At 34.8% G+C, this 15,797-nt stretch overlaps 1 protein-coding gene across 6 annotated transcripts in view; it reads left to right on the forward strand.

Annotated features, from left to right (window-relative positions):
• The window catches only part of STXBP5L (syntaxin binding protein 5L), a 382,439-nt gene that overhangs the window by 51,698 nt on the left and 314,944 nt on the right, over positions 1–15,797 (forward strand). For all 6 annotated transcript variants that reach the window (XM_042955305.1, XM_042955304.1, XM_042955306.1 and 3 more), the window contains exon 3: positions 3,006–3,103. In XM_042955305.1, the coding sequence (XP_042811239.1) occupies positions 3,006–3,103 (98 nt within the window). The remainder of the gene's footprint in view (positions 1–3,005; positions 3,104–15,797) is intronic.

Raw genomic sequence — 15,797 nt, forward strand, 5'->3', positions numbered from 1 at the left:
TTATAGTCATCCTAGTGGCTATACAATTGTATCCCATTGTGGATGTGATTTACTAATGCTGTTGAGCATGTCATCATGTGCTTATTGCTCATTTGTATACTTTGGATAAGTGACTATTAAGATCCTTTGCCCATTTTTATTATTGAGTTGTGAGAGTCATTTATATACTCTGGATATAAATTCCTTATCAGATATATGACTTGTATGACTTGCAAATATTTTCTCCCATTCTGTGGGTTGTCTTTTTACTTTCTTGATAGTATCCTTTACAGCATAACAGTTTTTAGTTCTCACAAAGTTCAGTTTATCTTTTTAATTTTGTTGCTTGTGCTTTTGATGTCAGATTTAATTGCCTACTCCCAGTTCACTAAGATTTAAGCATATGTTTTCTTCTAAGATCTTTATAGTTTTGGCTCTTGCATTTAGGTCTGTAATCTATTTTGAGTTAATATTGGAATAAAGTAAGTAAAGGGTTCAACCTAATTCTTTTACATGTGGGTATCAGTTGTTGCAGCACCATTTGTTGAAAGACTATTCTTTCATTCATTGTTGAATTGTCTTGGAACCCTGATTAAAAATAAATTGACTAAAAATGTGAGGAGTTGTTTATGGAATCTCAGTTCTGTTCCACTGATCTGTCTGTCCTTATGCTAGTATCTCATTGCTCAATTACTGTAGATTTGTGTAAGTTTTGAAAACAGAAAATGTGAATCCTCCAACTTTCTTCTTCAAGATCTTTTTTGGTATTCTGGATCATTGAATATCCATAGGAATCTTAGGATCAATTTGTTGAACTTTGCAAAAAATGTCAGATGGGATTTTGATAGGGATGGCATTGACTCTGGAGATGAATTTGGGGAGTATTGTCACTTTATCAATATTAAGTCTTTTAATCCATGATATGGGATGGCTTTCCTTTTATTTGTCTTTAATTTTTTTCAACAATGTTTTGTAGTTACAGCATGTAAGTTTTGCACTTCTCTTCATTTTATTCCTGAGTATTTTATTCATTTGGATGCTATTATAAATGAAATTGTTTTCTTAATTTCATTTTTGGATAGTACATTACTAGTATATAGAAATATTATATTTGTACAACTAATTTTGCAAACTTACTGAACTCCTTTATTCTAATAATTTTTCATGGGCAGCTTTAACAAAATTGGCTCTGAACCCAGGGCCAAGGCTAGCAGGGTTGGAGTGGGCAAATCCCCAGGAGAACTCATGGGCATGGCATACTGCTAGCAGGTTAGTTAGCAAGGGTCTATGCAACCTTTCCTCTGGCAGATGACCCTGTGTTTATGCTGGGGTGGGGGCGGGGGATGCTGGGGGGAGGAAAATGATGCCTGCCAGCTCCCTCATTTTCAGAGAAGTAATCTAACACACTCTGAGATCAGCATGAACAGATCTGTCTTCTGTTTGCCCCTTGTGTTGTGTTAATTGCCATTTTTATGTTGCTTCTTTGCCTCTTCTGTCTTTTTAAGGGCAGCAACCCAGCTATCACTTGCCCTCCTGGCTAGCCCAGTGCCGAGTCAGCTGACTTTTAAAGCTCCAGGCTCCAGGGGAATTCATCCCCCATGATTTTCAAAGCCAAACATTATGAGGATTAGTACCTGCCCCCTACTGTGGTGCTCCCTGGTGCTAGGGCCCATTTCTCTTCCCTGAGTGCACAGCTCCTGCCCTCCTGCAGGCAGCCTCCTTCTGCCTTTCTGTCCTTGCTAACCATTCAGAGATGCAGCTTCTTTTCTATTTTTAGTTGTAGAATTTGTTCTGACTTTATTCAGATCATAAGGCTTTATTTACTTGGATGTGGATGATATCTAGGTGTAAACATGAGATGGTGTGAGCTCAAGGTCTTCCTACTCTACTATCTTCCCAAGCTCCTTCTAGAATCCCCTTTCCCTGACCTATGTGGGTCCTCTATTTCTTTGAAAAGTTATATTTCATGTTGAAATTAATTCCTGTATATTATTGGATATCCTTATGTTAGTTTTATCATCTTTATGATATTATCAACTCTATATTTTTTCTTTTTTTCCATTGTGTGACTATGAAAGCTTTCAAACATACAGAGGAATTGAAAAAGTTATATTGTGAACATTCATGTATACACACACATAACATACATTCTCACCACCTAGATTTGACAGTTACCATTTTACTATATTTGCTTTATCATATATGTCTATCCATCTCTCTAACCATATTACTTCTTTGGATGCATTTCGAATTAAATTGCAGGTGTCAGTACACTTTACTTCTTAAAACCTCAGTGTGCATATCATTAGCTAGAGTTAAATATTTGTTAATAATGCTTTTTTCTTTTTTTGACATTCAGTTTACATACAGAGAAATCATAAACTTTATTGTACAATTTGATGAGTTTTGACCAATGTATACACTTGTGTAATCCAAACTTCTATCAAAATATAGAATATTACCTTGACTCAATAAAGTTCCCTCATACCCTCATCCAGTGAGTTCTCCTCAAGTCAATCACTGCTCTGATTTTTTTTAACCATAGATTAGTTTTGCTTGTTCAAATTTTAATATAAATATAATCATACTATATGCACTGTTTTGTGTATTGCTGCTTTTATTTAGCATAATGTTTTTGAGAATCATCCATGTTGTTGCATCTGTTACTAGTTTTTATCTTTTACTGTTGAGTAGTAGTTTATTGTAGGAGTATACCACATTTTTGTTTTTTGATTCTCTTGTTGGACACTAGCACTTTTTCCAGGTTGTTATGTATAAAGCTATTAGGGGCATACTTACACAAATTATGTGGCCATATGCTCTTATTTTCTTGGATACATAAATAGGAGTGAAATATAGGTCATAGGACAGATAGTGCTTGTGTCATTTTACACTCCTACCAACATATGGTGATTTTTTTTTAATTAAAATACTTATTTTAGTCATTATGGTAGTTGGATAGTGGTATCTTATGATTTTAATTTTAATTTTCCTGGTGATTATTTTTACTATCTGCTCTCTTTCAGACAGTTCGGCATGGTTTTCCTTATCAGCCCACAGCATTAGCCTTTGATCCAGTTCAGAAAATCTTGGCTATTGGGACAAGAACAGGTGCTATACGAATGTATCCTTAACTTTTGGTTCAGTATTTGTTGTATTAATACCAATTACTTTTCCTTAAATATTCAGGTAAGTGAAATATGACCAAATAAAGTTGATTTATTTTGAAATGAATATGATTGTAAAAACCCACAATGTCCAGTTTATTGGCATATTTTTAATGTCTGTGGGAGAACTATTAGTGTCCTATCTTGAATTCTTGATATTGGTAATATTTGTCCCCCCCCCCCCCTTTTTGATCAGTTGTATTGATTTTCACAGGAAACAAATTTTGGCTTCAGAGCTTTCTTATATTGTTTTCCTAACTTGAGTTTTATTGATTCCTGCTTAGATCTTTTTATTTTTTTCTTCTGCTTAACTTTGAGTTAATTTGATCTTTTTTTTCTATTTTTTAAGGTGGAAACTGAAGTTATTGATTTGAGAACTTCTTTTCTAATACATGTCTGTAGTGCTATAAATTTCCTCTCAAATTATGCTTTAGTGTCATTCCATTTTAATTGAATTTTTTATTTTGATACTTAGGTTGTTGCTTCCATGAGATACAGATTTAATTGTAGTTGCAGGAAATGATACAGCCACATGTACTCTTCATTCAATTTCCCCCAAAAGTAATGTCCTACAAAATTATGGTGTAATATCACAACCAAGATACTGACATTGATATTCTCAAAGTACAGAGTGTTTCAGTTACCACCAAGATTCCTCACATTCCCCCCTTATAACCACATCCTCTCCTTCCAATTCTCCCACCCCATCCCTGATTTCTATCACTAATTTGTTTTTCACTTTAGTAATTTGGCCATGTTAGGAATGTTATATAAATGAAATCATACAGTATGTAAACTTTTGGGATTTGCTTTTTTCTTCTCTGAAGATTCATCCAAGTTGTTGTAAGTATCAGTATTTTTTTTTAATTGTTGGGCAATATTCCATGGTATGGAAGTACCACAGTGTGTTTAGCCATTCACTTATTGAAGGACATCTGGGTTTCCAGTTGGTGGCTATTATGATTAAAGCAGTTATAAACATTTATGTACATGTTTTTCTGTGAACATGTTTTCATTTCTCTGCCCAGAAGTGCCATTAGAGGGACTCTATGGTAGTTCAAAATTTAGTTTTATAAGAATATCCCAAACTGTTTCCCCGAGGGGTTGTAACATTTTACATTTTGTATCTTCACATCATTATTAGTGCATCTTGTTTTTTTTTTTTAAGCCATTCTGATAATTTTGTAGTGATATCTCATTGTGGTATTCTGATAATTTTGTAGTGATATCTCATTGTGGTATTCTTATGTATTCTAGATACTACTCTTTTGTCAAATAAATTATTTCTTCTAGTCTATAGCTTGACATTTGACCCTCTTTACAGGATTTTTCAGAGTCCAGTTTATCATTTTTTCTTTATTGATTGTGCTTTTGGTATCACTCCTTAGAACTCTTTGCCTAACCCTGGATCTTAATTTTTAAATTTTTTTTTCTAAAAATTATATAGTTATACATTTTGTATTTAAGTACAGTTCTATTTTGAGTTAAATTTTTATTTGTATTGTCTTTGGTTCTGATATTGGGGTATTATTAGCTTCATAAAATAAACTGAGAAGTGTTTCTTCTTCTGTTTTCTGGGAGAGATTGAGTAAAATTGGGGTTAATTCTTTAAATGTTTGGTATTATTCTCTAGTGAAAATACCTAGGCTTGGAGATTATTTTGAGAGATTTTGTATTACAAATTCAATGTATTTAGTAGTTATAGGACTCTTTTGGTTTTCTGTTTTATCTTAGTTGAATGTTGGTTATGTGTAGTAAGTCTTACTAGTAGTTTTTAAATTGTATTGATTTCTTTTTTGAGGAACTAGCTGTTTGTTTGATTTCCTCCATTTTCTTTGTTTTCAATTTTTTCTGACTTATTATTTTTATTATTTAATAAATCATCATTATTATTTCTTCCTTCACTTTTCTTTGAGCTTACTTTGCTCCTTTTTTCTAGTTTCTTGAAGTCAGAACTTAGATTATTGATTTGATATTCTTCCTCTTTTCTAAGGTATGCATTTAGTGTAATTCTCAGCACTGCTTTAACTGAATCCTGCAAATTTTGATATGTGTGTTTTCATTTTAATTGAATTATATATAGTTTTAAAAATTGTCTCTGAGGGGTGCCTGGGTGGCTCAGTCGGTTAAAGTGTCTAACTCTTGATTTCAGCTCAGGTCATGATCTCATTGTTTTGTGGATTTGAGCCCTGCTTTGGGCTCTGTGCACTGACCATGTGGAGCCTCCTTGGGATTCTACCTCTCTCTCCAACCTTCCCTAGCTTGTGCTTTCTTTGTCTCTCTTAAAATAAACTTAAAAAAAATTGCCTTTGACATATCTTGAGACCATGAATTACTTAGAAGTGTTTTAATTAATTGGGAAGTGTTTGGAAATTTTGTCTTTCTGTTATTGATTTGATTCCACTGTGGTAAACACACACACACACACACACACACACACACACACACACACATAGTATAATTTCAGTTCTTTTAAGTTTGCTAAGGTTTGTTTTATGGTCTTGGATATGGTCTTTCTTGGGGCATGCTCTATGGACTCTGGAAAAACATGTGCATTCTTGTTGAGTGGAATGTTCTATATTTGTCAACTAGATATTGTTGGTTGAAAAAAAAAGATATTGTTGGTTGATTGTGTTGTTGAGTTCTATATCCTTGCTTATTTTCTGTTTGATGATTCTATCAAATCCCAAGAGAAGAGTGTATTAAGATCTCCAACTATAATTTTGGATAAATTTATCTCCTTTTCCAGTTCTATTAGGTTTTTCTTTCTGTATTTTTGAGGCTCTTTGGTTTGGTATGCATGCATTTAGAATTCTTGTCTTCTTCCTGGATTGATTCTTTTATCATTATGTAATGTCTTTATTGGTCTCCAATAATTTTCTTTGCTCTGAGATTTACTTTGTCTCATATTAATATGGTCACTCCTGCTTTTAAAAAAAATCTAATATTTGCATATTCTATTTCCATCCTTTTGTTTTGAACTTAAATATGTCATTGCACTTGAAGTAGTTTATTTGTAGATAGCATATTGTTAGGTCATTTTCTTTTTTCCTTTAATTGAGCTGTAATTGACATTAGTTTTAGGTGTGCAAAATATTGATTCAATATTTATATATCTTGTCAAATGATCTCTACAATAAGTCTAGTTGATATGAATCACCACACACAGTTGCAAAAATGTTTTTCTTGTGATAACTTAAAAAATTTCTCTTAGTAACTTTCAAATACACAATTTATTAACTATAGTCACAATGATGTACACTATATTCCCTAGGTCTTACTTATTTTATAAGTAGAAATTTGACCTTTGACAACCTTCACTGATTCCACCCAACTCCTACAACCCAACCCCTACCTCCAACAACTGCCAGTCTTTTCTCCGTATCTGTGAGTTTGGTGTTTTTTGTTTTTTGTTGTTTTCTTTTGTTTTGTTTGTATTTAAGGGATATCATACAGTACTTGTCTGAAATATTACTCAGTGTACTGCCTTTCATGTCAATTCATGTTATTGCAAATGGCAAGATTTCTTTCTTTTTTATGGCTGAATGATATTCCAGAGTGTGTATGTTTGTGTGTGTATGTATTTTCTTTTAATCTATTCATCCATAGCAGACACTTAGGTTGTTTCCACATCTTCTTTATTATAAATATTCCTGCAATGAACGTGGAGTGCATACATCTTTCAAGTTAGTGTTTTGTTTCCTTTGGATAAATACCCAGAAGTGGAATTTCTGGACCATATGGAAATTCTATTTTTAATCCTTGGAAGAACTCCATACTGTTTTCCATAGTGGCTGTGCTAATATACAGGCCCACCAACAGTGTACAAGGGCCCCCTTTTCTCCACATCCTCACTGACACTTGTTATTTCTTGTCTTTTTGGTAATAGCCATTCTGATAGGTGTAAGGTGATATCTCATTGTGGTTCTGATTTGCATTTATTTGATAATTAGTGATGTACCAGTTAGCCATCTGTATATCTTCTTTTGAAAATATCTATTCAGATCCTCTGATTCCATTTTTTAATCTGATGTGTTTTTGTTTGTTTATTTTACTATTGAGTTGTATGAGTTCTTTATATAGTTTGGATATTGATATGTGATTTGTAGATATTTACTCCCATTTGGTAGATAGCCTTTTTATTTTGTTGATGGTTTCCTTTGTTGAACAGAAGCTTTTTAGTTTGATGTAGTCCTACTTGTTTAGTTTTGCTTTGGCATCATATCCAAAAAATCATTGCTAAGAATGATGTCCAGGAGCTTACTGCCTTTGATTTCTTCTAGGACTTTTATGGTTTCAGGTCTTATATTCAACTCTAACCATTTTGAGTTAATTTTTGTGTATACTCTAAGATAGTGGTCCAGTTTTATTCTTTTGCCTATGGCTATCCAGTTTTCCCAGCACCATTTATTGAAGAGACTGTATTTTCCCCCATTGAGTAGTCTTGGTTCTCTTATCAAATATTAGTTGACCATGTATGCATGGGTTTATTTATGCTCTCCTGGTTCTGTTTCACTGGTCTGTATGTCTGTTTTTATGCTAATACCATAATGTTTTGATTATTGTAGCTTCATAATAAGTTTGAAATCAGGAAGTGAGATGCCTCTAGCTTTTTTTTTTTTTTTAACCAAGATTACTTTGGCTATTTGACATATTTCGTGGTTTCATACAAATTTTAGGATTGTTTGTTCTATTTTTGTGAAAGATGCCATTGGAATTTTTATAGAGATTACATTGAATCTGTATATTGCTTTGGGTAGTATGGATATTTTTTAAAAAAATGTTAATTCTTCTAATCCATGAGCATGGAATATCTTTACATTAATTTGTGCCTTCTTCAGTTTCTTTATCAATATCTTACGGTTTTCAGTGTCCAGGTCTTTCACATCCTTGGTTAAATTTATTCCTAGGTATTTTATTCTTTTTGATGGAATTGTAAATGGATTGTTTTCTTAATTTCTCTTTCTGATAATTCATTATTTGTATATAGAAATGCAACTGATTTTCATATATTGATTTTGTAGGATCATTTTATTTTCAATCTACCATGTCAGTCTGCTTCACTTAATTAATATTTTAAGGTAATTTACTATCAGGTAATTATATGTTGGGGCTTAATTCTGCCAATTTATTTACTTGTTTTCTGCTTGTTTCCTCTCTTTTTTGTTCCTTTTTGTCTTATTTTCCTGGGAGTTATTTTGAACTTTTTAAATAACTCAATCTTGAATTATTTATATTGTTTTGAGTATATTGCTTTGTAGAGTTTTCTTAGTAGTTGCTCTTGGTATTACAACAAACATACATAAATTATCACGGTCTACTGGTATCAACATTTTTTCACTTCGAGGGAAACTGCAGCCTTACTTTCATTTAGGTCCCTATGCCCTCCCTGCTTTTATAGTATAGTTATTTTATATATTTTCTGTAAATGTCTTGAGCAGAATCATATCAGATGGTGCTATAATTTTTGCTTCAACCATCAAATGTGACTTAAGAAACTCATAAGAAGTAGGGGTGCCTGGGTGGCTCAGTCAGGTAAGTGTCCAACTTCAGCACAGGTCATGATCTCATGAGTTCAGGTCCTGCGTCAGGCTCTGTCCTGACAGCTCAGCCTGCTTTGGATTCTGTGTCATCTTCTCTCTCTCTGCCCCTCCCCTGCTCATGCTCCATCTCCATCTGTCTCAAAAATAAATAAACATTAAAACTTAAAAAAAGAAACTCATAAGAAGTCAAATAATATACTATATTTACCCAAAATTTTACCCATTCTTATGTCCTTTCTGAAGTTCCAAGACTTCTTTTACTAGGGTTTTTAAGGTGAAAATAGGGGATTTTGATTTGAGAACTTTCATTTCCTTCTGGTTAGAGAACTTTCTTTAGACTTTTTTAAAGGGTAGATTTGGAAACAAATTGTCTTAGTTTTTCTTCATCTGAGAATATATTTATTATTCATTCCTCAAGGATATTTTTGCTGTATATACACAGTTGATAGTTATTTTATTACTTGAAAAATGTTGTACCACTTTCTTCTGGCCTCTGTAGTTTCAGATGAGAAATCTACTGTCATTCAAATTCATGTTCATTCATAATGCTTTGTGTCTGACTGCTTTCCAGAGCTTTTCCCCTTAGTTTTCAGAAGTTTAATTATGATGTTTCTTGACATGGATATTTCTGGGCTTATCTTATTTGGTGTTTGCTCCACTTTCCAAATATGTAGGTTTAAGTATTTCACTAAATTTGGGAAGTTTCCAGCCATTATTTCTTATAAAAGTTTTTCAATCCCACTGTCTTTCTTCTCTCTTTCTGGGACTCCAGTTATATGAATGGTAGATCTTTGTTCTTGTCCCCTAAGACTGTTTATTGTGCTTCCCTAGTCTAGTCTCTTCCTTCTTTTGTTCAGATTGGGTAAATTTTATTGATCTCTCCCCAAGTACACTGATTTTTATACTCTGTCATCTCCACTCTACTATTGAACCTATCCAATTTTATCTTGGTTATTATATTCTTTAGTTCTATGATTTTATTTCCTTTTAGGAATTTCTATTTGCTGATCTTTATTTTCATTTGTTTCAAGAAGATTCATAATTCTTTATTGAAGGATTTCTGTGATGGCTGTTGAAAATCATTTTCAGATAATTATGGCATCTGATTCATTTTGATTTTGGCATGTATTGATTATTGTTTCTCATTCAAATGTCATTATCTTGGTTCTTAGTATGATGAGTGATTTTCAATTGTTTCCTGAATATTTTGGGTATTATATTAGGAAATTTGGATGCTACTAATAATTTTTTTTAAACCACTAAGTCCTCCCATTGAAGTGTAGCTTGAGGGCCAGGTGGGTGTGTATATTCAAATTTTGTGACGAGCCATGTCAACACCTCCTCCCCGCCAGCAAAAGTGGGTACTGACTCATACCACCTCATTTTCTGATGTGTGGGGATGGAAGTTCATCTTCCTGTGGGGGCCCAGTGACATCAGGAGAGATAGGAAGCATGGTATCAATCACTCCTTGAACTGCCTTGTTCTAACTCACTAACGTGAGTAGAGGTTCAGCTCCTAGTAGGATCCTTTGACACAGTATGTGTGCTGACTAGACCTGATTTGCCCACCTTGTTCAGTGTTATGGCCTATTGCTTATTGTCAGGTGGATGTGGATATTCAACTTCCTAATTATTTCCCTGCTGACGTGGAAAACTAGTAGTGTATGTGTGAAGCCTTACGTGTGTGTGAAGTTCCACCTCGTACCATCTCATTCAATCTTGTTGTCTCTGGACTTCACTGATGCTACCTTGGTAGTAGAATTAGAACGCCTCTTTTATGCTAGGAAGGGGATGTAGGACCAAGTGCTCATTCAGACTCACTAATACCATCCCATCAGGTTGGAGTGTTCCCACCTGCCTCCATTAGTCTGGAGATGGCAGGTCAGCATCCTGCTTAATGCACTAATACCACCTGACAGTGAAACAGAGTGCTACCTGCTTCTGCCAGGCAGGGGATAGATGATTAACTCCCTGCTTGTGTCCCTAACCACTCTCTGCTGAACAAATTGGAGTGTGCTCTCTGAAGGGTGGGGTTAGGATAGGTGGAAGATCAGTTCCCTAGTCAACCCTTTTGAACTATGTGGAGTCCGGGAGAGGAGAGTTTTTCCTTGTTGTTTGCTACTATAAGGTGGGTGATGCCAAAATTTGTTTTTAGGATATCCTGTCTTCTCAGTCCTTTGGCTGGGAAAATTGCCTTTTCATGGAGTTTTTGGTTTTGTTTCTGTTTTCCTTTTTCTACCAGTTGATGGTTCTGGGTTGGAGACTTCTGTGGTGCATTGTCCAGGATATATGAGACACAATAAGGAAACCCAAGGAAATCACTGCTGTGTCACTCTCCTGAGTTGCTTTGCCATTCCTCCTCCTTTCTATCTTTTAGAATTTTCCTCTGCTTGTTTGGAATCTTATATTCAGGGTTTTTTTTGCTTGTTTTTTTAGGTTGTAAGAGGCAGAAACTGGGAGGAATGGAGCTACTTCATATTGGCAGATTTGGAATTCTTCACTCTCAAATTTTAATATGTTGTGTTTTCATTTCATTCTGTTTCTTTATTTTTAAAACAATTCTACTAAACTTTTATTTTTATTTATTTTTTATGAAAGTAATTTTATTTAAGTTTTAGTTCACATACAGTGAAATATTGGTTTCAGGAGTAGAATTCAGTGATTCATCACTTACATACAACACCCAGTGCTCATCATAAAAAGTGCATTTTTAATACCCATTACCCATCTAGCTCCTTCAACCCCCAGTTTGTTCTCTATCATTAAGAGTCTCTTGTGGTTTGTTTCCCTCCCTCCTCTTTTATTTTCCCTCTTCACATATGTTTATTTTGTTTCTTAAATTCCACACATGAGTGAAATCGTATGGTATTTGTCTTTCTCTGATTGACTTATTTCATTTAGCATAATACAGTCTAGCACCATCCATGTGGTTGCAAATGGCAAGGTTTCATTCTTTTGATGGCTGAGTAATATTCCATTGTACATTTATAGTACATCTTTTTTAAAAAATACTTTGTTTCTTTTAATACTTTGTTTAGAGAACAAGAAAGGGAAAAGTGGAGAGAGAAAGAGGGGAACAGAGGGTCTGAAGTGAGCTCTGTGCTGATAGCAGAGAACCTGGTGTGGGGCTAGAACTCATGAAGTGTGAGATCATGACCTGAGCCGAGTCAGATACTTAACTGACTGAGCTACGCAGGTGCCTCTTTACCATATTTTTTTTAGCCATTCATCAGTCGATGGGCATTTGGGCTCTCTTCGTAGTTTGACTATTGTTGATAAGGCTGCTATAAACATCGGGGTGCATGTACCCCTTTGAATCAGTATTTTTGTATCCTTTGGGTGAATACCTAGTATTGCAGTTGCTGGATTAGAGGGTAGTTCTATTTTGTTTTTTGTTTTTTTGTTTTTTTTTTTAAGGGAACTCCATATGCTCTCCAGAGTGGCTGCTTCAGTTTATATTCCCACCAACAGTGCAAGAGGGTTACTTTTTCTCCACATCCTCACCAATACCTGCTGTTTCTTATGTTGTTCATTATAGCCATTCTGATAGGTGTGAGGTGGTATCTCACTGTGGTTTTGATTTGTGTATCCCTGATGATGAGTGATGTTGAACATCTTTTCATGTGTCTGTTAGCCATCTGGATGTTTTCTTTGAAAAAGTGTCTATTCATGTCTTCTGCCCATTTCTTAACTGGATTATTTGTTTTTTGGGTGTTGAGTTTGCTAAGTTCTTTATAGATTTTGGATATTAATGCTTTATCACATATGTCATTTGCAAATACCTTTCCCCATTCTGTAGGCTGCCTTTTGGTTTTATTGATTGTTTTCCTTTGCTGTGCAGAAGCTTTTTATCTTGATGAAGTCCCTTTGTCAAAGATTAGTTGACCATATTGTTGTCAGTCCATTTCTGGGTTTTCCATTCTGCTCCACTGATCTATGTGTCTGTTTTTGTGCCAGTGCCATACTGTCTTGAGGTTGACAGATTTATAACTTGAAATCCAGAATCATGATTCCTCCAGTTTTATTTTTATTTTTCAGGATTGCTTTGGCTTTTAGGATCTTTTTGTGGTTCCATTCACATTTTAGGATTGTTTATTCTAGCTCTGTGAAAACAAAAGAAGAAGGACCTCAATAAATAAAATCATGAATGAAAGAGGACATATCACAACCAACACCACAGATATACAAATGATGTTGCAAAACATAGGGGTGCACATATCCTTTCAAATTAATGTTTTCCAGTTCTTTGGGTAAATAACCAGTGGTGTGAAAACTGGTTCATAGGGTAATTCTGTTTTTAATTTTTTGAGGAATTCCATACTGTCTTCCACAGTGGCCGCACCAGTTTGCATTCCCACCAAAAGTAAAAAAAAGTTCCTTTTTCTCCACATACTCACCAACACTTGTTTCTTGAGTTTTTGATTTTAGCCATTCTGACAGGTATGAGATGATATCTCATTGTAGTTTTGATTTGCATTTCCCTGATGGTGAATGATACTGAGCATTTTTTCATTTGCCTGTTGGTCATCTGTATGTTTTCTTTTTTTTTAACTTTCAATGTTCATTCCAATATAGTTAACATATGGTGTTATATTAGTTTCACGTGTACAGTATAGTGATTCAACAGTTCTCAGGGCTCATCATAAGGGTACTCTTTATCACCTATTTCAGCCATCCCTCTACTCACTTCCCCTCTGGTAACTATCAGTTTATCAGTTTGTTGTCTATAGTTAAGAGTCTGTTTATTGGCTTCTCTCTCTCTTTTTCTTTGTTTTTTTATTGTTTCTTAAATTCCACATCTGAGTGAAATCATGATATTTGTCTTTCCTCTGACTTATTTCACTTGACATTATGCTATTTACCTCCATCCATGTTGTTGCAGATGGTGAGATTTCATTGCTTTTTATGGCTGAATAACATTCCATTGCATATATATACCACATCTTCTTATCCCTTCATCCACTGATGCACACTTTGGCTGCTTTCATAATTTGGCTATTGTAAATAATGCTGTTATAAACATAGGGGTGCATGTATCACTGAATTAGTGTTTTAGTATTTTTTGGGGGAGGGATAAATATCCACTATTTGGGGGGGGGATAAATATCCACACTATTACTGGATCTTAGTGTAGTATTTTTTTTTAACTTTTTTAAATCATTCTTTAAAAAAAAACTTTATTTAAATTCAAGTTAGTTAAGGTACAGTTTAGGACTGGTTTCAGGAGTAGAGCCCAGTGATTCATTGTTTACATATAACACCCAGTGCTCATCCCAACAAGTGCCCTCCTTAATGCCCATCACCCACTTAGTCCATCCCCCTGCCCACCTCCCTCCAGCAACCCTCAGTTTGTTTTCTATATTTAAGTCTCTTATGGCTTGCCTTCCCCTCTGTTTTTATCTTATTTTTCCTTCGCTTCCCTGTGTTCATCTTTTGTGTTTCTTAAATTCCACATATGAGTGTAGTCATATATTTGTCTTTCTCTGACTTATTTTGCTTAGCATAATATACTCTAGTTCCATCCACATTGTTGCAAGTGGCAAGATTTCATTCATTTTGATTGCCAAGTAGTATTCTATTGTATGTATGTGTGTGTTTGTGTGTGTGTGTGTGTGTGTATATATATATATATATATATATATATATATATATATATATACACACCACATCTTCTTTATGCATTCATTAGTCGATGGACTTTTGGGCTTATTCCATAATTTGGCTAGTGTCAGTAGTGCTGCTATAAACATTGGGATGCGTGTGCCCCTTTGAATTAGCATTTTTGTATCTATTGGATAAAAACCTAGTAGTGCAATTGCTGGGTCATAAGCTAATTCATTTTAAATTTTTTCAGGAACTTTCGTACTGTTTGCCAGAATGGCTGTATCTGTTTATATTCCCAGCAACAATGCAAAAGTGTTCACCTTTCTCCTCATCCTTGCCAACATCTGTTGTTTCTTGAGTTGTTAATTTTAGCCATTCTGACAGGTGTGAGATGGTATCTCATTATGGTTTTGATTTGTATTTCTCTGATTATGAGTGATATTGAACATCTTTTCATGTGTCTTTCAATGTGTCTATTCATATCTTCTGCCCATTTCTTCAATGGATTATTTGTGTTCTGAGTACTGAGTTTGATAAGTCTTTAAAGATTTTGGATACTAACCCTTTATCTGATATGTCATTTGCAAATATCTTCTCCTATTCTGTAGGCTGCCTTTTAGTTTTATTGATTGTTTCCTTTGCTGTGCAGATGTTTTTTAAATTTTTTTTAATGTTTATTTATTTTTTGAGAGAGACAGAGTGTGAGCAGGGGAGGGGCAGAGAGAGAGAGGGAGACACAGAATCTGAAGCAGACTCCAGGCTCCGAGCTGTCAGCACAGAGCCTGCTGTGGGGCTCGAACTCACAAGCTGTGAGATCATGACCTGAGCCTAAGTCAGATGCTTAACTGACTGTGCCACCTAGGCGCTCCTGCTGTGCAGATTTTTATCTTGATGAAGTCGCAAGAGTTCATTTTTGCTTTTGTTTCCCTTGCCTCTGGCAATGTGTCTAAGTAAGAAAAGGTCAAAGAAGTTGCTGCTTGTGTTTTCCTCTAGGATTTTGATGGTTTCCTGTCTCACATTTAGGTGTTTCATCCATTTGGAATTTATTTTTATGTATGGTGTAAGAAAGTGGTCCAGTTTCATTCTTTTGCATGTTGCTGTCCAGTTTTCCCAGCACCATTTGATGAAGAGGCTGTCTTTTTTTCATTGGATACTCTTTCCTGTTTTGTTGAAGATTAACTGGTCATACATTTGTGGGTCTATCTCTGGGTACTTGATTCTTTTCCCTTGATCTATGTATCTGTTTCTGTGCCAGTACTACACAGTCTTGATAGTTATAGCTTTGTAATACAACTTGAAGTCTGGAATTATGATATGTCCAGCTTTGGTTTTCTTCTTCAGACATTACTTTGAGGGGCACCTGGGTGGTTTAGTTGGTTAAGCATCTGACTTCAGCTCAGGTCATGATCTCACAGTTTGTGAGTTTGAGCCCCGCATTGGGCTTTCTGCTGTCAGAGAGCCTGCATCAGATCCTCTGTCTCCTTCTCTCTCTTCCCCTCCATCA

This window comes from Panthera leo, chromosome C2 (assembly GCF_018350215.1).
Source record: "Panthera leo isolate Ple1 chromosome C2, P.leo_Ple1_pat1.1, whole genome shotgun sequence".
NCBI classification, from domain to species: Eukaryota; Metazoa; Chordata; class Mammalia; order Carnivora; family Felidae; genus Panthera; species Panthera leo.